Below are 25,697 nucleotides of genomic sequence, written 5' to 3' on the forward strand. Positions count from 1 at the left end.
ATATTCTGACACTGATCACCATCAAGCTGTCAACTACAGACAGGGACTGAGGGTCGAGGATGGGTGGAAGTGCCGGGCGAAGCTAGCGTATACTTTCTCATAAATAATTTTCGCTCAGCAGAGACAATGAACTGGATCAGGATTTACTATTAATTTATGTCTCTTTTTGTGAGACAGAAAATTGAGATGGATGGTGCTTTGTGTTTGCCAAAGAGACGCTGAGAAAGGCCTTGCAGGCGGTGAGTTTAGTCATAGCCCAGTGAGGCAGGATTAGATAGGGCCTTTATTCACTTCATGGCGAAGGATTAGGCTGACACGTCGCTCATGAACTCACTCCAAGGTTTCAGAGACATGCAGGAGTCATCTGGGCATTTAACACACATGCAGACGGGAAATCAATCACAGCAAACATAAGGTGCCCACGTCTTTGCAGTCTCTTTGAATTCAGCAGAAAATTTGTTGCAATTGACTATGACGTCCCTTACATTGGTTCTAGGTGCCACTGAGGCATTCTTTTGGGAACACATTTCTTATCTTCCAAGGGCAGATTTACTAAGCTATGGAAGTTCACCATTGGTCTTGTGATAAAATCCATTTGAATCTGGAACTCCATATCCACATTCTGTGTAAATCTGTCTTTGAACTCGGCTGAGCCTCAGAGTCTGTCAGTCTCAGAGCTCAACCCCTCAAAAGGGGAGGAGGGGAAGAACATTAAACAAAACAGAGACATTTTAGCACACCACACAGACGCTACCATTTGACTAGTTATATCAGCTCATTCGAATGCCGTTTTGCATTCTTTTATAATTATAATATATTATAACAAGGGCGGCAAAGTGGTGCGGTGGTTAGCGCTTCGGCCTCACAGCACAAACGACCCTGGTTCGATTCTGACAGGGAGACCTTTAGGTGTGGAGTTTGCATGGTATGTTACTGGTATGTTATGTTAAAAATATTGGGAAAAATTGTGCAGAATGCGTGAGTGAATGGGTGTCTGTACCCTTGTCTGGCAACCAGTCCAGGGTGTACCCAGCCTCTCACCTGATGACAGCTGGTATAGGCGCCAGCATCCCCCGCAATCCTGAATACAGGATAAGCAGGAGACGATGGATGGATGGATAATTTAATCTAATACGCATGTTTGGTTCGATATGCCAACACTTTCAACAATAAGAAAATGTGAGCTTGATAGTCCTAAAGTTTGCTATATGTCACTGAGTCAAATCACTGATCAATGTTGTTTTCTGGTGTCAAACAAGTAAGGAAGGAAAGCACATTGTACAGAAAGAAACACATGGGAATCCAACAAATAATTTTGTTAAATTAAAAAAAAAAAAAAAAAAAAAATCTATTATTGATTTTTACTTTATTATTTACTTAGAGGTAGTGACTCTGCAGTTGCTGACAACACCTGAGGCAACTTTCAAACTATCCTAATTGTCATACCACGGTTTGGTGGCCTGACAGTTCAGATTTTTCATCCCAAATAATGAGAAAAATCAGGGGGCGTCTGCAAATTGAAGTTAAAGATATGGCAGAAAATAGTACAAGCTAAACTCTTAGGTTTGTTTGTAATTTATGTTCCGTTGACGTGAGACCTTTTTTTTTAATCTGAACTCTTTTTCTTTGTAATTTATGTAAAAATAATGTAACATGTCAATTATGCTTAATATTAAATGGATATGCAAAATCCACCAATTTAATTACATAAAGATAGTTAACAGAATTACTGACATAGTTAAGATTTAGACATTCAACAATCAAATGTTTTGATTTCCACTGTGATAGGGCGACGAATCTGTTGTGCGAGAGTAGGCGTTCCATATTGATCTTATTGTGGTGTAATGCAATTAACATCACTCATCCTTCACTCCATAATCATAATTGTTTTAAGCCATTTTATTTATCATACCTTACTCAGAGCTCTTATACACAATGGTAGTTGAGCAGCCAAAACAGTATGCTGAACTTGCTGGTGGAACCTAATGATGTCCCTCCATGTTGAAAAATAAATTGGATCATTCTTTTAGCGAAATGCTAGGAGTAGCTTCTTTGATGATTAAAGAAATTGATTTGATTAAATGTTATCAGTGATTATCATGGCAATGGTATCCCAACATAGCCAGCATAAAGCGGCAAAAACCCTAGCATACCGTCACACAGAGACATGTAACAAATAAATGCTCGCACATCCACAGCAAAGGTAACCTATTTGATTATCTACAGCTGGACGGTCATAATTACTATTTTCTTAGCTGTTCACTCAGTGGGAAACCCGTCAGTGTTTGTTTTCCACAATATTCAGTATTTGGATTGGATTCAGTAACTCCTTCACATATTTGTCAATGAATACAGAGCAATGTTTTGATTTCTCTTTAGCATTCCATGTCACACTCTATGATACTAAGACACTAATTTCACCATCTCTGAGAGCTTGGTACAATTTTGAAAGAAACAAAAAAGAAAAAAAAAAAAAGAAAATGCAACATTGAGGCCTTTTCATATCTGGGATAATGCCTCAGATTCAAATGTTCAGTTCTCTGTTGTGTGCTTGGCCTTTGCTTTACCTGGAATTTAGGAGATCAGTTATTATTATTTTTTTTAATATATTAATTACATAATTGCCATACTGTGAGGCCGTCATTATATAGTACACCTCTACTTTTTCTGAAAAACCATTGAAGGAGAGTACAAATAAGTATAACAGTGACAGACAAGCCATGAGTAGCATGGGATGGAGCCAAAGAGCCACATACAGCACACAAGCAGCATGTTGGATACCTCTGCCTTGTAGAATAGGATAGCTATGACTGAAGTGTTTAGACTTATGGTGGAACATGGTAGGTCCTTAGTTCACCAGTTTCATTTGATGACACTGATTGAGTGTGGAGGGATGCTGTCTATCTGTCTTGAACCCTTTCTATTTCTGATAACACACACACACACACACACACACACACACACACACACACACACACACACACACACACACGTACTACACAGTCTCATATCTCAAAACACCCATTTATAATGTTTTATTTTGCAGTGATGACTCTGCGTAGGAGTAGCTTCTCTCCTTCTTGGCAGCCCAAGTCAAAGCTGATGCTCATGATCCCACTTTAATCAGTTCATTTCCATACTGTCATAATAAGATTAGAGCTGTGGAGTTTCTGATAGAAATAATCACTAATTTGAGATTGAGTCGTTCAACAAATGAGTAAGATAAATTTATTTTTTTTCAAGCTGTAGCTGTTTTAAAGAAATGTTAACAACATTTTATTTTTTTCTGCATCAGAGTTACTTCTTGTAAAAGCACCCTGAGACTTTGTGTATGATAATAACATTGATCACATTTCACTGAAATAAATTGTGTGACAATATACTAAAAGCCTCTTTATCTTTCTGAGATATTATTTGTTGAGTGATTTGACTTTATTTTGTCATCACATTTATCATTGATTTTTCCAAATCATTTAAACTATAAATTACATGTGGTGGCATGACTTTTCATAAAATAATTACCAATCAGGAAGACAAAAAAAAAAAATCATTCTTAAAAAAAGAAGAAAGTATAAGAAACAAACAATAGTTTAATTTTGTACATGGTAGGCACGTTTGTTTCTATGATGGTTATCACTCATCCAGGCCATGGCTAACTAGGCACTTTTGTTTTACACATATAATTCCAATTGTGAATTAGATTATCGTTCATTTTCATAGGCCTGTTTTTTAAAAATGCTTTTTGTGTATTGGGCTTCATAATAAAAACTAGTGAAATATATAATGCAATCACTTTCCATAGTATCATGCTTTACATTATTTAGGAGCATAATGAAATATTATACAGTATTTGAAATCAATTGGCTTGTTGGTGCATTGGTTAGTGCCTCTGCTACACAGCAAGAGAATATTCAATTGGATGGTTTCTTTGGTTTCCTCCTTCAGTCCAACGACATATAGTAAGTGAATTGGAGACCAATAAATTGCCCCTTTGTGTGAATGGGTTGAAATATGTTGGTTGGTTGTACGTCTTTATATGTGGCCCTGTGATCAACTGGAGACCAGATCAGGTTCAACCTCAGCCCTCAACAAATGCCAGCGAGAATTGACTCTCGGGGATGCAGAAATATGAAATAAAATGTAATCAGTCGAGATATCAATGCTATTGTGCTCCTTATCCCTATGCTGTAGTTTAAGTTAAAGTACTTTCAGTGGGTTCAATCTTGAAACCTACCTTATTTGCACACAAATCCTGATGTTCAGAAATCATTCCAGCTTTATTATCATGATATCCCAACTCTCAACTCAACTGTAGTATAACTAGAGTAAATTTCACATTTCATGCTTTATTCCCTAATTAAAAAAAATTATACATACACTTTTTGGTCGAAACCAAATAACGGAGCCAGTGTTTGGGGGAGAGATCTGACCACAACCTGTGTCTTCAAATTTCTCCACTGATATTGAAAGCAGTGTTTTTCAAATTGTGAGTACCGCAAGATGACATTTTTCTGTAATTGGGAGTTTGCTACACCTAAGGTCTTGGTCCTGGTTGTATATCTTGTCAATATCTACTTAAGTTTTACGAGTTTGTCAAAGGCAGGGAGTGCTGCTGTTGTAGAGCATTTGTGAACTTACTGATGCCAGGACCTTCACACATCTTTGGGCCAATGTGTTAAAATGAAGCCTGAGCATTTATAAATACAAACACACATCATGCGCGCGCACACACACGCACCAGTATCACAGATCAATTACTGTACATCTCAGTTATCATTTGGAAAAATGTCACCACCAGTCATCTTTAAATTACTTTTCATATCAGTCACAAGAGGTCTTGGTAATTTTCCTTTACAACGTGGCCCGAAGATGCCAGACTAGCTGCACTGAATTTTTAAGCAAAATAATGTCACATATTATTAGCTAGTTGTGATTTTTCTCCCTACCGTTTTTGTATTGCATTTTTATTTGAGGATGAAATGGATAACTAAAACAAAAAGGCAGATAGATTTTTAAAAGTAAAAAAAAAAAGACACAAAAGTAAAACAAACATCTAAAGGCTAACTCATTGAGATTTTCCCCTCTTCATCTCAATGTTTTATATTTACAGACTTGATTCTTTTCCCTGCAAGAATAGATTTACAACAGCCAAATGGTGCTTCTTGTGTGAGTGCAAGCCCATTCTAAATGAACTGCTTTCCAATTATAGTACATCCCGCTTAACTGATGCTTATTAATTCCTTTAAACTCATTATGGCATGCAAAATAGGGCTCTCCCATGAGGTGAATATAAATGAAAGTAATGAAACTTCTTGAGAGTACTGCTGCTGCTCTTGCTGCTGTCTATGGTCAGTCTGTTTAGATGTTTGCTTTAAGCTCTGGCACACGAAAAAAAATTGATACAACACAACATTTTTCACTGGTACTGTCAGTTGTAAAAGAGCATTGATCAGATGTGGCGTGTGTAATGATCGTTGCTTGCGGTGGGAGTTACCCGGGGTGCTGTACATTTGCATGTATGGATTATGTCAACACTTGAAAAGGTTTCCACTGAAGTGCACTTGTATTTGGAGTAAATAAAGTCTTGTCTTCCTTTGACTGACACTAAGTCAGCAGGACCAGGCCATAGGGCCAACCCAAACAAAACACTTCAATCACTCCTTGATGCTCTCCCCAAGGGCCTCAACTGATTGATTGAATTGCTGGTCAATCAGAGTACATTGATCTAAAAATCCACACCACACCAAGGCAGCACCTCCTGAGGGCCAGACCAACATCCATTCATCTCCTTTATTAGATGGATCTGCCGGAGGGCTGAAGCTGGAGAAGGCTGAGCTTTTAAACACATCTCCACTATCCGAGAGAAGATGCAGTATAAGGTCTCACATCGAAGCCAAATATATAATCCTTATTTATGGACCCCCCCCCCCCCCCCCCCCCCCCCGATTCACCCTATAACCACAGATAAATAGTTCAGCAATATAAAAGTGATTTGGTCAAAGTGCAATTTTGAAGGATTTCTTCAACATTCTTCGGTCATTCACACTTTTTTGATATTTTTCAGATTCCAAATTGATTATTCTACTCGCAGAGGATGTCCCCCTCCATTCATTTATTACTGAATTTTTTTTTTTTTTATATAATCATTATTGGAGTGGCAAGGAGCAGTAGGTAGAGGAATCATCTTTGGAGCCAAACATTCCTGGTTTGATTCCCGGCTCCTCCTATTGTGTCCAAAGTGTTGTTGAGTAAGACACTGAACCCCTGACTGCTATGCCTGCTGCTCATGGTTCATCATGATGGGTTCATTGCAGAGAAAAAATTTCCCCACGGGGATCAGTAAGGGATAAATATCATTTTTTATTATGCAGAATTAATCTCACAAATGTTAATTTTTAAGATAGTAAAGTCATGGCCATCATGGTATTTCATTTCAAAAAAATGTAATCACACAAACTTTCTTCCTCTCTTTATACTCTAAATGACATGATGCCAGCAAGATTTCTTTCTATTTTAACTAATTGGATGTTTAGTCTCTATTATTACAACATTTTTTTTCCCTTTAATTATCTATTTATTTGCAGTCTAAATCGCTTTTCAACAGCAGTTTCAACAATTCACTGGCTTTCCAGTTGCGTCCATCCATTCATCGTCCGCCACTTATCCTGCACTCAGGGTCCCGGGGGATGCTGGAGCCTGTCCCAGCTATCATTGGGTGAGAGATGGGGTACATCCTGGATTGGTCGCCAGTCAATCGCAGAGCCACATATACAGACAGACAACCATTAAGTCACTCATTTGGGGCAATTTTCCCAATTTTTTTTCCAATTAACCTGCTGCATGTTTTTTGGACTGTGGGACGAAACCAAAGGCTGGAGGAAGCTTGGAACCCACTCTGAACATTGTCAAACATTAGCAATGCTAAGTGCCCGGTGTTTAACTGCCATTTCTGCTGCAATCTGCACGTTGTTGTACAATGGTAGCGAGCCTCAATGAATAATCCATTGAGTTTAACACTATTACTGTCTTTCACAGCCATGGCACAAAACTGTATTTACTGTACATACTTAGTGTCCTACTCATTTATACATTGCCAGCATATAGCTGAATCTCATTGATGGGAAGCTCGGTGATGAGTACGCTCTCAAATTACTGAAAGAGAAACAAAGGACATAAAAAGTGCACATATCCCAAATGCTTCAAATACTCTTTCCTAATGAAGGTTTAGATTTGTATTTATCTGTTGGCAGAGGTTTTTTTGTTATTTTTAAATGAAAACAGCAGCCAGTTTACATGTTGACTGCCTGCTGTAATGTATGTGGTTTTCCTATTTTGGTTGCTCAAAGCGTATTTTCTCTTTGAATAATCTACACAATTACTTTTGCAATCAGATTTGTAGAACACTAAATATTGCCTTTAACGCTTATAAAGGCTGTGACAGCTTAGTACATACACATACACATACAGACCTTTGAATGTATTCATTTTAAGTTTATCTATTTTTAGTAAACATTTTGCAGTTTAAACAGGATAAGAGGGAAATATATACAGAATTGCTTAATGCTAGGCCTCATAAATGAGAATCGGTAAATCGATGAGGCAATATTCCCTTGGGAAAAGCACTTAGGTCAGCACATGACGTAGAACATATCCAATAAATTTAAATGCAATATTATTATTCATAAAATACACAAGATTCTTATGCAATGGATCAATACTAATTCTTAGTTTATTGCCAAAGTGTAGTAAAACAATTTTAAAGCAACAACAACAGAAAGAACACTATTCTGGGGACAGCTGTTACATATTACTCAACATTGAGCCTTATGAACTCTACAGTAACTCTTTGAAGTTTTTGCTATTCATGGATAGTAAGGACTTTGCAAATGTCAAAATGCAATGACCTGGCATACTATATTAGAATATGTGTATTTACTGCTTGTTTTAACCTAATAATGAAAGTGGTCTGTAATGTGAAGGAACTATAGAATCCTATTTGGTTAGTAAAATACACACAGGGCGCACAAGGTCTCAGTTTGACAAGAATATCTGACAGGAATAGAGTTGAAATGGGCTGCAGCCCTGGAAAACAGCTTGAATTATACTGGAGGCAGGTGTTCCACAGTTTTTGTGGATCGGATTTCTGGGATGAATAAAGACGCTGTTACTGCTGCTTGGTAGCTGAAAACTAAAAAGGCAGATGAAGTAGATAAGGACAACTACCTCTGAACTGATATTTTGACAGGTACAGCTGATTTTGTTTCACTACTAATGTGCTTATTGTCATCTTGGAGGTGGAAAACAATGTGTCAGTCACTAATGGTAAGGTTTCCTTCATGCCGATTAGGTTTTTTTGTCAATTGTATACAGAAAGGATGAATAGAACACTTTTTTAAATAAGGAAGTGGGACAGACCCCAATGCAACCTTTCCTTATTTTCAATTATAAAAGATCATGTCAGAGTATCCTTGAGCACAATACTGATGTCATTACCGCAAGCTGATACCTTTTGCAGCGCTGTGTGATCAGTAGACTGGAAGAGTATAAATGTTAGTGTAGGAGGAATTAAGATGTTTGTAATGTATTATTTGGGAAAAAAAAAATATGAACATTTTTATGTTCCTGTTATCACAATAACAAATTTTACTTCAACAACCTGCTCTTGATTTTCATCAATTTCCTTTGTGCCAGAAAGAGGTTGATGTAATTTTGCGTTTGGCTTAATGTTATCTGGTTTCAATTAATTAATGATCTAATGTTCTTTCCTTTTTTCTCTTTTGACAGGGGGAATATTTGAATCCATTGAAAGTGGCCCATCTGGTGCTGAGGAATTAGCCTTTAAATTTGCTTTAAACACAATCAACAGGAACAGAACCTTACTGCCAAACACCACACTCACGTATGACATCCAAAGGATAAACATCTACGACAGCTTTGAAGCCTCCAGAAAAGGTATTTGTGATTGGAAGGTCTGCTGGGTGTGTGTGTGTGTGTGTGTATGGTGTGTGTATACGGTGTGTGAATGTGTTTGTATGTGTGTGTGTGACTGTGTATTAATGCAATCATACATATGCTTTGCCATAGCTGTTTTGCATTGCAAATCTATCCCCATTTCAATGCTTGTGAGCCACAGTGGCTTATAAAATGACAATTTATAATCAGGCAAGGGAGAAATGGGCAAGTATTTCAAATGTAAACTGTGACAATTGATTGGTTTCAGGTAACGACTAAATAGCAGTAGCACAGACCTATTTGGCCCCTGAGCGACAGCCAATAAAGTGCTATAATCTATCAGTTTTGTTTGTGCATGAAGCTGACATTTCAAATCTGTTATCAATTAAAGGCTGTTATTTTCTGTCTTTGTGAGTCAATCCTTTCCCTTATATCAAATTAAGTTTTAAGAGCGCACAGTGGAGCTAATACAAGACTTGATAAGTTCAAAAGTTCAAGTACAGTAAATGGAAGCGCCCTAAAGCGGATCCCTGGCTTTTATATCTGTCTCTCTCAGCTGATCTATATTAATAGTCATCATGTTAAGTATCATATATGTTATCAATACATTGACTGGGTATGAATTGCATTGTCATAATCATGTGAGGATCCAATTTGTTGATGTTAGATATTCCACCATACTTTCCTAAAGTCTAAAAGGGATTTGCTGAGGAATTGCCCTCATATCACGCTTCTTGTCTAAAACTTAGATTGGGCGACGAATCCACAAGTATTTCCAGTACATGCCCCATATCTGATAAATGCAATTACCAGGAGGGACTGTGAAAAAATACTTTGTTCCCATATCAGAGGTTGGATTCCTTGATTAGTCAAGTGTTGATAAGTTATTGAATTTGAAAGGTTTTCCATATTCATGTGAGCAGAAGTTTAATGATTTCCTGAGCTAAAAACAAATGGACTGGGGGTGAGAGTTTGCCAGGAGCAACAGGCAGTGAAGGGTGAAGGAGTAGGAGCTGTGGGGCTGCAGAACACTGAATGCTTTGGCTTGTATTGTGAAAAGCTGTCAAGTCAAGTGGGACATGAAGGGTACTTCAACACCTGTCTCCGGAAAATACCCTAAATCTAAGTTTGCCATGGTTAATCCAATATTGACCTGTACCATAATAGTCATGTGATGCTTTTAACCAGGAAATTGGCAACGTGCCACTACACTAATGCACCAGGTGCCACAATTACAAATTTAGAAACGAAAATGGAATTTTAAAGCACAGAAAAATGTTAGTCTAAACATCTTTTAGACTAATAGAAAGTTACTGAGAGCTTACTAGTCAATGTAAATACACTGATTTAATTTCCTTTTTATTTTTACTCCAGCTTGTGACCAGCTTTCTTTGGGAGTGGCAGCTATCTTTGGTCCATCCCACAGCTCCTCAGCCAATGCTGTCCAGTCCATTTGCAATGCCTTGGGGGTACCCCACATCCAGACCAAATGGAAGCACCAGGTATCGGACAACAAGGACGTCTTCTACGTCAACCTATATCCAGACTTCTCCTCCCTCAGCAGGGCGATCCTGGATTTGGTTCACTTCTTCAAGTGGAAGACAGTCACTGTGGTTTATGATGACAGTACAGGTAAGGCCTCAAAGATTAATTTTGGGGTGGGGGGTGGTTTTTTGGGGGGGCGCTGGACCACTTTTCATTCATACATCTGGGCAATTTAGGGTCACCAATTAATCTGCTGCATGTTTTTGGACTGTAGGAAGAAACAGAAACCTATCCAGACACTAGGAGAACATGCATACTACACACAGAAAAGAGAAACCTTCTTGCTAATCACTGCGCCACTGTTTTTTTATTTTCTACGTCAGTAAATAACAATGTTATAAATGTATTTGAAAGATGGCCCTGCAATGTGGAGATTAAACACCACCATAATTGATTTATATTCAAAACACATACTAGTTGCCAGTGTCTCACAAATGATCTATTTTAGATATATCAGTGGAATATACTGCAATGACAGCCTGAATCTGTGTCTCCTGGAATGGTAATAGGAGTCCCAGTCACCCCTTTAACCAGGAGTCTCACCCGTCCCTTTAGAGACAAAAACCAGAACACATTTAAAAGTCTGTTTTATTCACAGCCCTTGTCTGTCCTTGAATTTGATTTGAGAGTCCAGGCCACATAGTTATGAGCCTGAGGCACTGATTCTTCTCTTTAGACAAGATTTTACATTATAATGACATATTTCCTGTGAAAACAAAAAAAAAAGGAGAAGGTAAAACAGGTTCATGGAGACCCATAATATCACACACATTTATTGCTCTAAGCCGCACAAAATTAGCTTCCTGTGGTCGGAGTAAAGTTCAAATAGGTCTGAACAAGAGTTACGTCAGTATAAAATCTGTTTGTATTCCTCTCGTATCAGCTCATATTCTTTAAGAACTGCTTGTAAATTACATCATTATTCTCTTTCTGATTCGGGTCTGGATCAACATACACTCCTTGGCCTTTGTAAATGAATAATAAGCACTTGGAAAATTACAGACTTTTCAGATGACAAACACTCAGACACTTATATCATTACTCTACTGACCCGATTAAGAGTCCAGTTGCTGCTGCTTTCACTCAAAATCCAAAAGTTAAAAACATGATTGAGGTATTTATTTGTTTATTGGAATTGTTTTATTTGCCATTTTTTATCAATTACTATACTCAAATATATACTGTATATTGCATATAAATTGCTTTATTTTAGTTACTTCTCTGTACTGATTGAAGTCACCCATTTATTTCATAAACTGTTCAGGATGTTTTGTTCTTGGGTTAAATATGATCCTTTTCCTTTACAATGGTCCAAGTGATTTAATAGAAACTTGGGGTTATGACTCAGGTACAGCAGACTGTTGTAGTCTTCTTTTGCATTTTGGATTATTTATGCTTTCTGAGACTTATCTTCCTTGCTAATCTGGGAGGCCAACCTTGTTCAAACCTTGTCCATATTGCAGTCCAGGTTACAGGTGACAAATAAGCCAGTGGGCTTGGCACATTTACCATATGCTAGAGGTCAGGGTGTGTGCCAGCCTAAGGAGAGGCTGCCATATCCCTCAGAGTTCCATCCTACTAACATACTGGGACCAGTTTGGGCCAAATCACAGCACCAAGATTGTTAATGTGTGAGAAGTAAATATGGTGCCCTACCCTAGAATTAAGCTCGTTCTTATATTGCTATTCTATTTTGTAGACCGATTACAGCTAAAAGACGACAATGAAGTTAATATTTCCCTTGGAAATATCACATGGGAGATTCAGCATTCTGCTTTTGTCTGCATTTCCAGAATTTTATGTCAGCAGCCGGACAGCATGCATATTGTTTGTTTTAATCACGCGACCCCATGTGACATTTTGTCTTGGTCGATCCATAAACAGCAGCACACGTCATTGCAATTTCTCTACATATGCCTGCAATATAATAACAGTTATTTTATGATTTCACAATTTAATGTGACTTGGTACATAACACTGTCGCCTTTTGCTCAGAACACACACATGTTGTTAGTGCTCTCAATTACGTTTTTCACAAGTCACACTGTTGAAAAGCATACTGATCTTTTCATAAATGTTTAGATGTAGCAGCTTAGAATCTAGGCAAAACACTGCATGCATGTATTGATCGTGTATACAATACACACACACACACACACACACACACACAAACACACACACACATACATATATATATATATATATATATATATATATATATATATATAAAAGCAGTCAAGACATCAAATCAATATATCATTTTACAACTCTTTTATGTGTAACAATTAGCACATAACTAAAAAAAAAACTTCTTGGCAGTGTATACTTGCATTTTCAAGCAATAAAATTAGATATAATAACATATTAAATTTCTTTTAGAGAAATAATATAACCACTGTGTTACAAATAACCAGTTTTTTAAGTGGTAACATGTGTGCATTCCTGGTGTGCATGTGTGTTGCAAAATGCTGACTTGAATATCACACAGCAATGAATGCAGACATAATACGTTTTCCAAAAGCTACTCAGGTTCCTCCAAAGATTAGTAACCTCCATAATTACCAAAACTGATACATTTATGATCCTTAGGCATCTAAAGAGAGAGAAATTGTAATACATTTTAGTTTATTTTCTTCGTGTAGTTTGCTTTTAAATAAGTTTTATGTAAATACAAGTTAGGAAATATTTGATAAACACAGCAAGGAGGCACAGATGAAAGTGGTAATCTACTGCTTTTGCTACCATACCACTTCGGGTCGCAGGAGCCTTTCCCAGCTGTCATTGGGAGAGACCGTACCAGTCGCCAGTATATTACAGGGCTACATAGAGAGACAAACAAAAATTCACTGTCTCATTCACACATAAGGGCAATTTTCTCCAATCAACCTTTTTCAACCTTTTTTTGGGCTGTGAGAGGAAAGTGGAGAACCCAGAACAAAGGCTATGAGAGAACATGCAATCTCCAAACAAAAAGGCTCTCTGAGAGAATCAAACCAGGGGTTTAAGCAGTAACCACTGCGCCACAGTGACCCCCAAGACAAGTATACATTACAAAAAAAACAGACAAAAAAACATTTAAAGGTGGATTTTAAAGGTGGAAGCAAAGTCAACTGACTTATTACAGAAAACCTCTGTGGCACAACTGTAAGTTATTTGTCCTAACATTAGCTAACTATGAAAAGTGGAGTAAAACAGTATAGACATATTAATGCAGTAAGATAGTAAATAACACTTAAAAATCTTTAGTTCATTTACCTGTACATTGATATGTCGCCTTAATTTCTCGAATATTTTCACGACCCATCTATGGCGCTAACACAGTCTTATTGAAAAAATGCCCTTTATTATACACATTTAAAACAAGTCTTCAATTACAGAGCACTGACCTATACCCATACCTAGAAACTATGTGGTCATGGACAAATCTCATGTTCATAAATGCTTTGTTGATTTCCCAGCAAATCAGTATCTGAGTATTTTGCATATGTGTGTTGTGTGGGCGTTTGCCTCACAGCTCTTGATGGTTTTTTTCAGGAGGAAGTGATTGTCGTCGATCCTGCCGTCTCTGTTAATTAAGTTGTAAAATTGATATAGCTGGTTCAGCACGGGGTTGATAAAACCTTGATTTTCTGTCTTCATGATAGGAAATTAGATCTTTCTTTAGCCTGCAACCAGCCTCACCTTCTTTAGCACGATTGACACAGTTGATCAGATAGTGGGGGCGGGATATGTTGATTCTAAACAGCTCGGGCAGACAGCAACCAGGTTTACAATTGGAAGGATCCCTGAACCTCTTGAAGGCCATCAGATTATTCCGAGCGAATGTTTCGGTCTGGGCAGCACAGGAGGTTTATTATCTATCAAACTGAGAAAAGTTGCTTTGTTTGAATATGTTTTTTGCTTCCCTCTCTGCTGTTCTGAACCATGTTTGTGTTCGAGAATAGGATATAAAAGATAGGAAACACAGTCTTTCTTTATGCTGTTTTCCACAGGGTAGGGAGCAAACAAGCAAATCAATAACCATAATGGGATGCTTCTAACTGCTCAACTTTATAACAGCTAAACTGAAATGGCAACAGCATGTGTTATAGCTCTCCTCGCTCGCCATAACACCCATGCAACTGTGTGAACCATTTCTATTTTGGTGGCAGCCAAGTTCGATTAGGCCATGAGGTAGAATAGACTGTAATGACTTAAAACACTGGCTGTGATAAGCGGTTGCTCACAGCATGGAGTCTTTGCAGATTTCTACACACACATGGCATTTTTTAGTTTCTGCAGCCTTGGTTAGTTCATTGATTTACTTCAAAATTAAATCTCGGTTGAAAAAACATTATGGAAATTATTGGAAATGTCAATCTTTACTGTTGATTGATAATCCATTCAAGCTATTAATACGTTTTTCAGCCTTCCGACATTAATTTAGATTCGTCTGAAAACAACTATTCCTGCATCTCTTTCCTGTATTCCGTTTTTATCGAGTACGTTCCAAATCCATTTGCTTGTTTTCTTCTGGGGCACATGGGTCAGTTTGACATCATGATAAGATGAATTAGAATTTCAGTTATTTCTGATCTTGGCAATTTGGAATCCAATAACCATTGGTTTATGACCAGGATTTTAAAGAGTAATGAGTATTAAAAGCAATTGTAAGCTTTTAGGCAGCAGCTGTAGTTGACTATTTATAATACACAACAAAGTATTAAACGTCTTTATAGAATATCATAGGCTTCCACAATGAGAGACATTCACTGATCATAAATGACCAATGAGGTGTGGCAATGAAAATCCTCTTTTTACAATTGAGGGACAATTATAGATATCAAAAAACAGTAATACCCGGTACATCGGAAAGTACACTTAACCTGACCAGTCATTATTTTTCAGACTAAGCTGATGATTTGAGTAACATTTGTAATTTAGAGGATGGATATAAGAAAATATGTGGAATGCTGTTAGAGCATTTTAAGGTTCAAAAGAGCACTTTTTTCCAATACTTGGTCACTATTAATGATACTGTCAATGTCTGAATGCATTGGACCTGTTTCTACATGTGGCAGAGCAGTGAAAGATGTCATGGAAGTAATTGATAACTTCTAGCAAGCAAAGTTAATGTTGCTTGCGAGAAGTTATCAAGTTATGTATATCAATATCATTGAAAAAAAAAGATGTTTGAAAACAGAAAATCAAAGGCTTATCATAAGATTCAATCGCAATGTATCTTTTTAGTTTTAATGTAAACTGTCAAATATTTTTTAAGCTAAAGATTTATTCAAAACCATATTGTTGAAAATTACATGTAACACAGTGAGTTTCATGGTTTCTCTGCAAAAGTAATTCTGTTTTTAAGGTATAATGATTTCTTGCCTTCAAACATTGATTATGTAGTCAAAACTTCAATGAATTATATGTGTTTAAAATGTTTAGATTCTCTCCATCCAAAATCTGTTATCTGAATACTGCCTACAGGCTGTTGCAAAGCTGTCATTCTCCATTGAAAGATGCTTTCCACCTGGCCCAACAGCTGTCCTTAGTGAACCAAGCTTTTGAGGCATCTCTGGCGTTTTTGCTGAAAGCTTTACTTGAACCCTTTGAGTGAGAACAAACTGAAAAGAAAAAAAAAAGCATTAAAGAAAATAAAAACTGTCTCAGCGACAGGATGTGTTCTCTGCATGCAGGGATTAGCTGTTTGATTATCTGCTTATCAGTGTTCATAGTTGTGTCAAATATTGTGGGTATTCTCGAGAAAAGGTCTTGGTAACCTGGACATTTTTTTGTTTAGGCCTCTCAATGTTCAAAAGTATATCCTTTTCAACTTCCTCAAGGGATGCTTCAAATAATGCAATGGCTCACATATTTTCTTTGAGATAATGAAATTATATATTAGTGTGTCTGTGCATAAATCTGATATCATTATTATTTTTAATTAATATCTTGCTCAAATCAACATATTTTCACTTTACCACACACACAACAGTTTTTACAGTATGTTTAATCTATTAGTTTTTGAATTATATATATATATATATATATATATATATATATATATATATATATATACATATATGTATATATATGTATATATATGTATAAAATGTATAATTAAATTCCAAATAAATTAATAGATACATAACATTAGCTGATCTTCACCTACGGTTGCCATTGGAAATACCTCTCGTAGGGCCTGAGAGCATACTTAGTGATTAATTTAGCTGTGTTGCGGTCAAAGAAGACAATATTAAAGACAAGTATTCTCGACCTTAACCTTTGAAATATCCATAGTAGAGATGTTTTATTCTGATATACTCTTTTCTGTTTTAAATGAGAAGTGAAAATTCGCTTCACTGTGCATTTTGGACATTGTGCTTTTTCACAATTCTATTTTGTTCAAATATCCAGATGAATAAGTGACTTCTAAAATTCTAAACCATTTCTTCCCATTCATTAAATTCCTGTACATTGTCTCCATGCAAGTGGCCTTCAAACAACTTTTAGGATAGAGAAAGCGAGAGAGAGAAAGAGGTCCAACCCCATGCAAATCAAAACAAGTTCAGCATGCCTACTAGATGTTTACACAGCACAGGCTGGAAACAGATGATCAAATTAATGTGGGCTATCTTCACTTATACTTTGTGAAGATTCTGAGCTTTTGAAATTGACTTTGAAACAATATTTTTCATTTGTATCGGGCATGGTCACATCGCCAGTGAGAGTTTATTCTAAAAGTTGGTGCCCTCAGGTGACTTGGGCAATTTCAGTGGAACAAAGCTAATAAAAACATAGTTGTAGATGCACAATTAAAAAGCAACAGCTTGATACAGTCACTGAAACAAAAAATTGAAAAACTGTAAAATAATTCAAATCAAATAATCTAAGTGACAAGGTCAGAAAAATAGAAACAAAGAAAAGATAATTAACCAGCCTGAGGTAATGTTGATTTCATATCACTGTGAAATAACACTGATGAAGGTGATGATTATGATAATAATTACGTTAATGGTGATGATGATGATAAAGGGAATGTCACATGTAGGAAAACCGTAACAAGATGTGAAATTCAAGTTCAACTGAAATGGTTGCAACCGAAAAATAATTTCCCCCAGAATCAAATCATTTTCCTCTATTCCCTCTCCCAGGGGAATGTTCTTGTTGCCTAACAATGATATTTAATTTCCACTGAAAAAAATAAATGTAGGGATAAACCCTGTAAATGTCGTCAATTTTCATCTGAGACACTTTTTAGTATGTTGAGTGTCAATGCTTTTAATTGCACTAAATTTGGAAATTAGTTATGGACAATGTTCTTTAAGCATTTTAATTCCTGCGCTCTATCATGAATAGTGACATTCTGCAGACACAGAAAAGCCAACCATCAGTTAGTGGGCCCATTAAAACCAGTAATGAGAAAAATATTTTGCAGCTAAATGACTGTTCAAATCCATCATCAAAAAAGGGATAACTTTTCTGTGTTACCTCTGTCTAGCTCTTTTCTTTTGAATTGCTCATTTTGTATAAAACACTCTGTACTTAATCCGAGTTGCAAATAGAGACACGTCAAGTAACAGTAACACTTCATAACAATCTCTCACAACAAAGCTTTAATTTAGCATGGAATGGATGAGAGGCAACAGTCTCCTGCAAGATTTCAAACTAAATTCATGCACAATCAAGGAATTTAAAACATCAACAGAATGCAGAACTGTTTTGATTGTGCAGGAATTTATTTATTTTTTTAATTTATATTAGTTTTTGATTTCAATCACCATGTGTTTTGCACTGGTGAAAAGAAAGACTTACAAGGACACCTTGTAAGTGTGCCTTTGGGAGACTAATTGCAAAGAAGTGTAGATGAGCCAGCAAATTATTTCACATAATTGTTGGTATCTTGCTATCCATCCTCACATTTTCAATATTACTTATTGCGTTCCTCGTATTTCTTCTCAATGTGGAAAATGATTTTAAGACTTTTTAGATTAATGAGTTTTTGACAACCTTGGATCTCATTTGTAAGTGCTTGTAAGCCATATTTAGTTCTCACTTATACTATGTTAAGAAAATACTCGTATACCACTTATTAGTTGTAAGTACCTAAATTAATCATTATTCCTAGTATTGCATATATTATTAATGCATCTCCAATCTTACCCACTGGTAATTGTTGTGTGTCTTCATAGTGATATTGGCGAGTAGTTGGTTTATCTAGTTATTTTTCAGCCAAAGCCAAAGTTTTAACATCTCCCAAAGAGTTGCTTGAAATTGATGTAATACTTTCTGGATAAAGTATGAAAGTTCATTTGTTAGAGAAACATAGAAGTGTGCTCATAAATTACTGATGTGTTTATTCACGTCAAAAAATCCCATTAAATTAAGCAATCATGCTTTTCTGTTAATTTGCAAGTTTAGGTTAGTCTATATAGATAGTGTTGCAGCTAATGCTGAAAACAAAATAAACTCTAGTTGTTGAGGACAGATGCTTTCATTTTTCTGCAACTTTCTTGTACAATACCTCTTGAATATAAAGAAATTGGTCATTATGCGAAGGGTTTATTTGATTTGGACCAAGGTAGTCTGCAGTTCTGTGACCTTTTCAAGCATTAATTCAGTCATGTGTTGCTTCAGATTGGCCGTTCTGGGAAATGGCCATAACTTCTTTGCACCCAGTGATGATTGAGTGGCCCAGCCAAAGGAGCTCATCCTGCTCTTCAAGGGAAGCTGGGTAGGCAACGCTTGAAGGGTCGTTCCCTTGCAAGGATATTTATCACAGGCAGACCGATCTGTTTTATGCTCAGGAGACTCCCAGGCGGCCCCAATGAACGCTTAGAGGGGGTGAAATATTCATGCTGAGTTAAATTTGGATCCTTGAGCAGTCGTCCTGCATTAAACACCGTCAATACTGATCAGCACTGACACCCCTCTTTTTTCACTCCACACTTCCCTCCCTCCAAATGCCTGTAGATTTTTGGAAAAGAATGAATCGGCATTCAGCCATGCAGAAGGAAGGAATAGATGTTTGTGGACAGCTGGAGAGGTGTTCTGACACGTTTGATGAGCGAGCGCAGCAGTCATGTGCCCGGGCCTGGTTTTATAGGTGTTAACTAACTAACCATAAAACAGTGACTGCTAGAATCTATTTTTTTCTTCTTTTTTTCTGACACTGATTCCAAAATGACCATGAAGCCGCATTCGGATGTTCCACACAAACCTTCCTTTCCCTTTTTACACGATTGTGTGCGTGCATATTAAGCTTGGAAACGTTGCATCGATCTAGCATGATGGAGGACTTTTCTATTAGAGCTGCATAATGGAAAGTAGGTCAGTTCATCTTGAGACTTACTTCTTTAGGTCTCATCAAGAATTCATTAGACACAGTGGCCACCCCAGTGAAATCACAGAAGAGACTAAATGGATCACCATGGATCCATCTGTCATTTTGTCTGTCCATCTGTCATGCAAAGAGAAGCACAGACTAGCTGCGTCTCAATTCGGGAGGCACATCTTTCAAAGGCTGCATTTTAAGACCAAATTCATCACAGTGTTACAACAAGGCAGCTTTGAGAAGGCTCCCTGAAAAATGAAACACAGCTATTGGATTTTGGGACAATCATACTGCAAGGGTCAGCATTTGCTCCTTCACTGAACCGGTGAGCCTTTCTCCCTGTGACCTTGTTACTTGTCTATTAGTTTTCCTTCCTTAGTTTACTCTGACAATGGCAGATAGAGAGCATTCTGTAAGAGCTGCTGTTCTGGAGATCCTCTTCGCCAGACATCAAGCTGTCAAAATTGCTTATATCCATGCACTAATGTCCTTTTTTTCCTTCCTCCAGCACACCAACATTGACAGTATCCTATTCAATAATGTAATACTCTTACAATTTATTTAAATTGAACAGTCATTTGACTGGGCTTTGTTCAGCCTTTTCAAACTTCATGGTCCCTGTCCTTCATTTAGACAAAGCTTCTGTCAAATGTGTTTGTGCCTCTCACAAATGACATTGACCAACCCCTGTCCTAGCTGTTAATTTTCTCAGGAATCTAAAAGGCTTTGTTTTTATATGCTGTTTGATCTGAGAAAAAAATCAAAACAGCACAATTAGTTTCTTTGGGGCACACAATGAACCCTGAATTACTCTCTGGGCGCTGATAAGTGGCTCATCCATTAGCTAAATGGAGTGGTCAAATTACGTAGATGTTGTATTGTGTGTGCCACTCTCATCTATATTGTTTAGTCATTGATCTTGAAATAAATTTGTGATACTTAGGGTTTTAAAATAAACAGCTAGCCTACATCCGCTTCTATTTATTTTTCCTTTTCCATCCTGTTCTATAAAATTTTAATAGGGATCGATTTCAGTGTGCAGTTTAGGTATTATTATTATCGTTAGTATTGTTATTATTCTTAGTAGTGGTAGCTGCGGCAGTAGTAGTTATAGTCGTAATTTATTTATTTATCACTTCACCTCTTCATTTTTTAGTCGAACAATAACTAACCTGCACATTTCCCCCTAATCTCAGCTCAAGCCTACCTAAAACACCAGGCGGAAAATATTATATCATTATCATATCGTTATATCATTTTTTGGTTTTCCACATTTTCCTTGCTTCCCTTTTAACGGATTTTTCTTACTCATAAGCGTACAATATTCAGTAATGTTACATCAGTTCTTTTTTAATTGAAATGCATTTATTTATTTATTTATTCATTTATTTCTAGAATGCGTTAAACCATATATATTGCCTTGAGAGACGGTCAGCCTTGAGTTTGTTTTGACACATCTTCAAACCTCTGGTTGATTGTTCGCAATTTGCTCTGTAATGATATTTGGTCCTGCTGAGATGAAATGAACTACAGCTGAGAAATCACTTTGTTGTGCAATGGTTACATGGAACACTGCCAGTGTCTCAAAGGTCAACACTTGGAGGATATCATCATCAGTGTGCGACAGAGTGTTTGATTTAATGAAAAGACAGCCACTGCCAGCTCCTGCTCCAGCTGAATGCAGGCTGGTTTCCCACAGTGCAGTGCACTCATCTGGAAACAGGAAATAAACAAATAATGCCACAGGCCAAACAGCTGCGGATGGTAGGCTGTGGGTAGAGACATGGTAGACTGCCGCTTAGTTTAGTTCCATGTGTCAGCGTACAGATGTAAGGACGGCTGTGTAGTATATGTTGTATGCTGGTCATACCTGGGTATACCTGGTCAACCTGTAAAAACGTGCGTAACGGCTCCTTTTTCAAGTTTTCTGGTACCTGGGTGTTTTACCAATTCTGTAGCCAAGCATGTTTTTGACCAAGGGGGGTGATATTAGACAAACATCCATTCATTGTATCCAGGTCTATTTCCCAGCCAGATTAAACAACAGGAGTGAAAAGGGAAGCTTTAATGGCACATTGAGCCACATGCTTGCAAGGTCTGGTGTAAGCCTGAATGTTGAATGCACAACCCTAGCATATCACATCATCCCAAACTGGTATTATCAGGACATCATTAGCCTGCTCTGTTGAAATACCCAAAATAGTTAAAATCCTCCACCTTCTTTATCTCCACTCCCTGTAACCTCACTGTTCCGCTTGGGTCCCTCTCCTTCACATACATATATTGCTTCTGGACATGCCTTCCTCCTGTTCGTCTTCAACTTACAGTAGCCCCATTTCCACTGGTACCTGTAGGTTATCGGCACCAATGGTGGTCTTCAACCTGAGGCTCGACCAATCCGGTATGAGATCCATTGGTTTGATTTGCACATTTGGTTTTGGCCCAAGTTTTATGCTGGATGCCGCTTTTGTGACGCAGCACACTGCTGTTATTCGGGCTTGGGAGCAGCTGAGAGACATACTGTCTTGTGCCCCCCTGAGCCTGCATTAAAGTATATTATTAGTCTGTGATGCCTAATATTCTTATTCAGATTGTGAATTAGTGTCAGATAGAATTGTCACATCTTGTCAGGACTTAATGTTGAAGTGGCCTCTTTAGCTATCGGTAATGGGGTGGTTAATGGGGTTGGCAGATCAAGCAGAACTTGAAATATTCCTTAAGATAAAGAGACAAAACTGTCCTTTTCTCTTTTTTTCAAAACATTTAGTGTATGATAATATTATTAGCTGCTGTTTTATCGCTTTAACTTATTCTACTCAAGTTTTAGTGATATACAGTATATCTGTGAGTTTACAGAGGGTCTGACTCAAATCTTGTGTATTGTGAGTCACATTGTGAATCAAGTGAAATCACAGTCACTGTGTATATAAATGACACTTGTGTGCTTCAGTTCCCAAATTAGAAGCTCAATGGAAACAATTTGAGAAAGACCCACATTAACTGGCATTGTCAATTTTGAGGTAAAAAACATCAAAAAAGGACCATATGAGTAGGGCATCCTCAAACTCTTTCCATTCACAATTGCATATAAAATGTTTTGAGTTGTCATTGTGATGTCTGGCTTTCTTAATATCCTCTATTAAGTATATTTTCTTAAAATATATTTGGCGTGTGTGTGTTTGTATGACCACAAAAATAAACAAAAAAAAACAAAATCAAACAAAAAAAAACAAAAAACAAACAAAAAAAAATCAAAAACAAAAACAGAAACAAAAGCAAAATCAAAAACAAAAACAATACAAAAAAAAAAGATATCAATCAATAAATCAATAACAACAAGGAGACTGCATTTAACATATTTTCAAAAATACAGTATATCTTTATCAGGCATGTACCCATTTATCATTGTACGGTATATAGTCTCTATCTTTCTGGTTTTCTTATAAACATTAAAAGGATTGATCAGCCTTTGGGAGGACAAAAACATATTGAATATCACGGCAGAGGCACATCTGTCAAAATTAAGATGTCTACACTTCATTTGAAATCAAAGTCGATTTCTTTGCCAAGGTTGACTTCACACACATCCTTTACAAGAGGGAGAAAGAGTTATAGACAATGTCACTGCAATGTTTGATGAATTATGAATGCCAGGTAATGATGAATGGTGAATGTAGGGGAACATGTAAAGTTGATAAATGCCTCTTTCTTTGCTGGGAGAAAAAAATATACATTTGTATTAAAGCCTGCTTATAGTGAGGCTGACTGGTTTGATGTATTTTGTCTTATATTACGTAAAAACATAAAGACAGATGAAGTGAGAAATATATGATGTTTTTTATTCGGTAATGAAGAAATGGAAGCTTATCAAAGATATTTTACCATTGAGAAACTTCCCAGCAGCCATTGGATAAATAATCTGTGATTGGATGCTACTGTAACCACAGCACTCAGTTAAATCAAAAACAATTTTGATCTCTGATGGCCGGGAAATGATTAATCAATTTAGAATAATATGTATTTATCTATTCTGGTCTGCATTGTGGTTAGCACTTCTGCCTCACCCACAAGAAGGTACCTGAATCAATCCGGATAGAGGGCTTTATTATGTGGAGTTTGCAGACCTGTGTTTACATGGATTTCCAGTGTCCATGCACCTGTGTCTGCATGGGTTCCTCCAGGGTTCTCCAGTTTTTCCTCACTGTCCAAATACATGCAGTAGGTTTATTGAAAACTTCTTATCTCTTCAAGTCCCCCACTTCAGGATAAGTGGAAAACATGAATTGAATACATCTTTGTTCATTTGCCTGCTGTTCATGACCCCTCTCAATTTTAAAGCAGTTTTATTGAAGGTGCTCTGTAAATATATATTATCATTATTGTTATCATTTTTTATGATCACATTCCAATTGAAAGTGGAACCACACAAATGAGCTCTGTTTTTGAGTAAACTACTGTATTTTGAACAGCAACACATTTTTTTCTTAATTCTTGTCATGTTCCGTGCAGGTCTGATTCGATTGCAAGAGCTTATAAAGGCCCCATCACGATACAACATCCGGTTAAAGATCCGTCAACTTCCCCTGGAGACCAAGGATGCCAAACCGCTGTTGAAGGAGATGAAAAGAGGAAAGGAGTTCCACATAATCTTTGACTGCGGCCATGAAATGGCTGCTGGTATCCTGAAGCAGGTAGGCATGTATATTCTGTGGGCAGAGCTTTGATTAGTTGATATGAAAACATGCATAAATCAAGGCAAACCTGACAGTTGTGGTTGGCCAGTCAATTCCTTAGCCATTTCAAGTGTTTGAAGGCAACTATACCAATGAAAATATCTTCCCTCCATAGTAGTTCAACCCTCTGAATTATAAAGCAAAAATGACATTTTGTTTTAAATAAATTAAGCAGCAACCCCCCTTCCCCGTCAAGAACCTGCTGCTTTGTACCTGCAAATATCCCAGAGAAAACAAAATGCTTTCCCGTCTGACGTTTTACTCAATGTAAAGTCTTGCAAAGTAATGAAACTGATAAGAAATGTTGTTCAGTGGTAGCAGCAAAGAGCCTGGTCAGTTTCTCTCCTGTGTCTGCACAAATGCTGCCTTTTTGCAAGCTGAAAAGCAATTGCTTTTTTGTGTTTTGTTTTGTTGCCTACCTTTACAAAACTGAGGGGTGAGATGGGTTGAGGTTCATCTTTCTTTGGACTGTTTAGAATTTGCCGTGAAATTCAAGCCAAAGGACATACTCTAGAAAACTTATTTACGGGCCTAGAAAAATGGGCAATTAAGGGTAAACACACAAGGGAAAGGGAAATGAAATTCATCTGAGGCTTACTTTGTATGTCTTTTTGAAACAAATGTCAAAAGAGCTACTCTAATGAAAGGCAGAACCTATTCTCTGTTGATCTTTATCCTATATTGCATAAGTTATGTTGCAATGTTGTTCATAACACTGACAGGTCATATATTCCAACTACTTTTTATACAAAGGCTGCCACCTACTGTGTCCCAACAGCTGCCAACTCTGCAACGCGGTGATCTTTTGGCACTTCTGAGTTGGTGCAACACCATTTTTGGTTGTTGACCATTTCTGATTGAGGCTGAGGGCTGATCTATGGTGAAGCAATTACAGAAAAAAGTGACTAGCCTAGATCACACCACCTTATTGATATCATTCAGTTATGATATGTGATTGTAATTGATACTTTGCCCATTGAAGATTTTCTTCAATTCCTCTCGGCTTTTTCCTTCAGGGATCACCACAGCAAATCAACCTTCTCCATCTTACCCTATTCTCTGTATCCTCCTCTCTCGCACCAACTAATTTCATATCCTCTCTCACTGCATCCATAAATCTTCTCTTTGGTCTTCCTCTAGACCTCTAGCCT

At 37.2% G+C, this 25,697-nt stretch overlaps 1 protein-coding gene across 2 annotated transcripts in view; it reads left to right on the top strand.

The window, feature by feature from the left end:
* Positions 1 to 25,697, top strand: part of grik2 (glutamate receptor, ionotropic, kainate 2) — a 206,448-nt gene that overhangs the window by 55,225 nt on the left and 125,526 nt on the right. For both annotated transcript variants that reach the window (XM_086154890.1, XM_086154891.1), the window contains exons 2-4: positions 8,785 to 8,952; positions 10,327 to 10,584; positions 24,323 to 24,504. In XM_086154890.1, the coding sequence (XP_086011016.1) occupies positions 8,785 to 8,952; positions 10,327 to 10,584; positions 24,323 to 24,504 (608 nt within the window). The remainder of the gene's footprint in view (positions 1 to 8,784; positions 8,953 to 10,326; positions 10,585 to 24,322; positions 24,505 to 25,697) is intronic.

This window comes from Fistularia commersonii, chromosome 11 (assembly GCF_037954325.1).
Source record: "Fistularia commersonii isolate RoL2024-O1a breed Wild chromosome 11, RoL_Fcom_v1.0, whole genome shotgun sequence".
Classification (NCBI taxonomy): domain Eukaryota; kingdom Metazoa; phylum Chordata; class Actinopteri; order Syngnathiformes; family Fistulariidae; genus Fistularia; species Fistularia commersonii.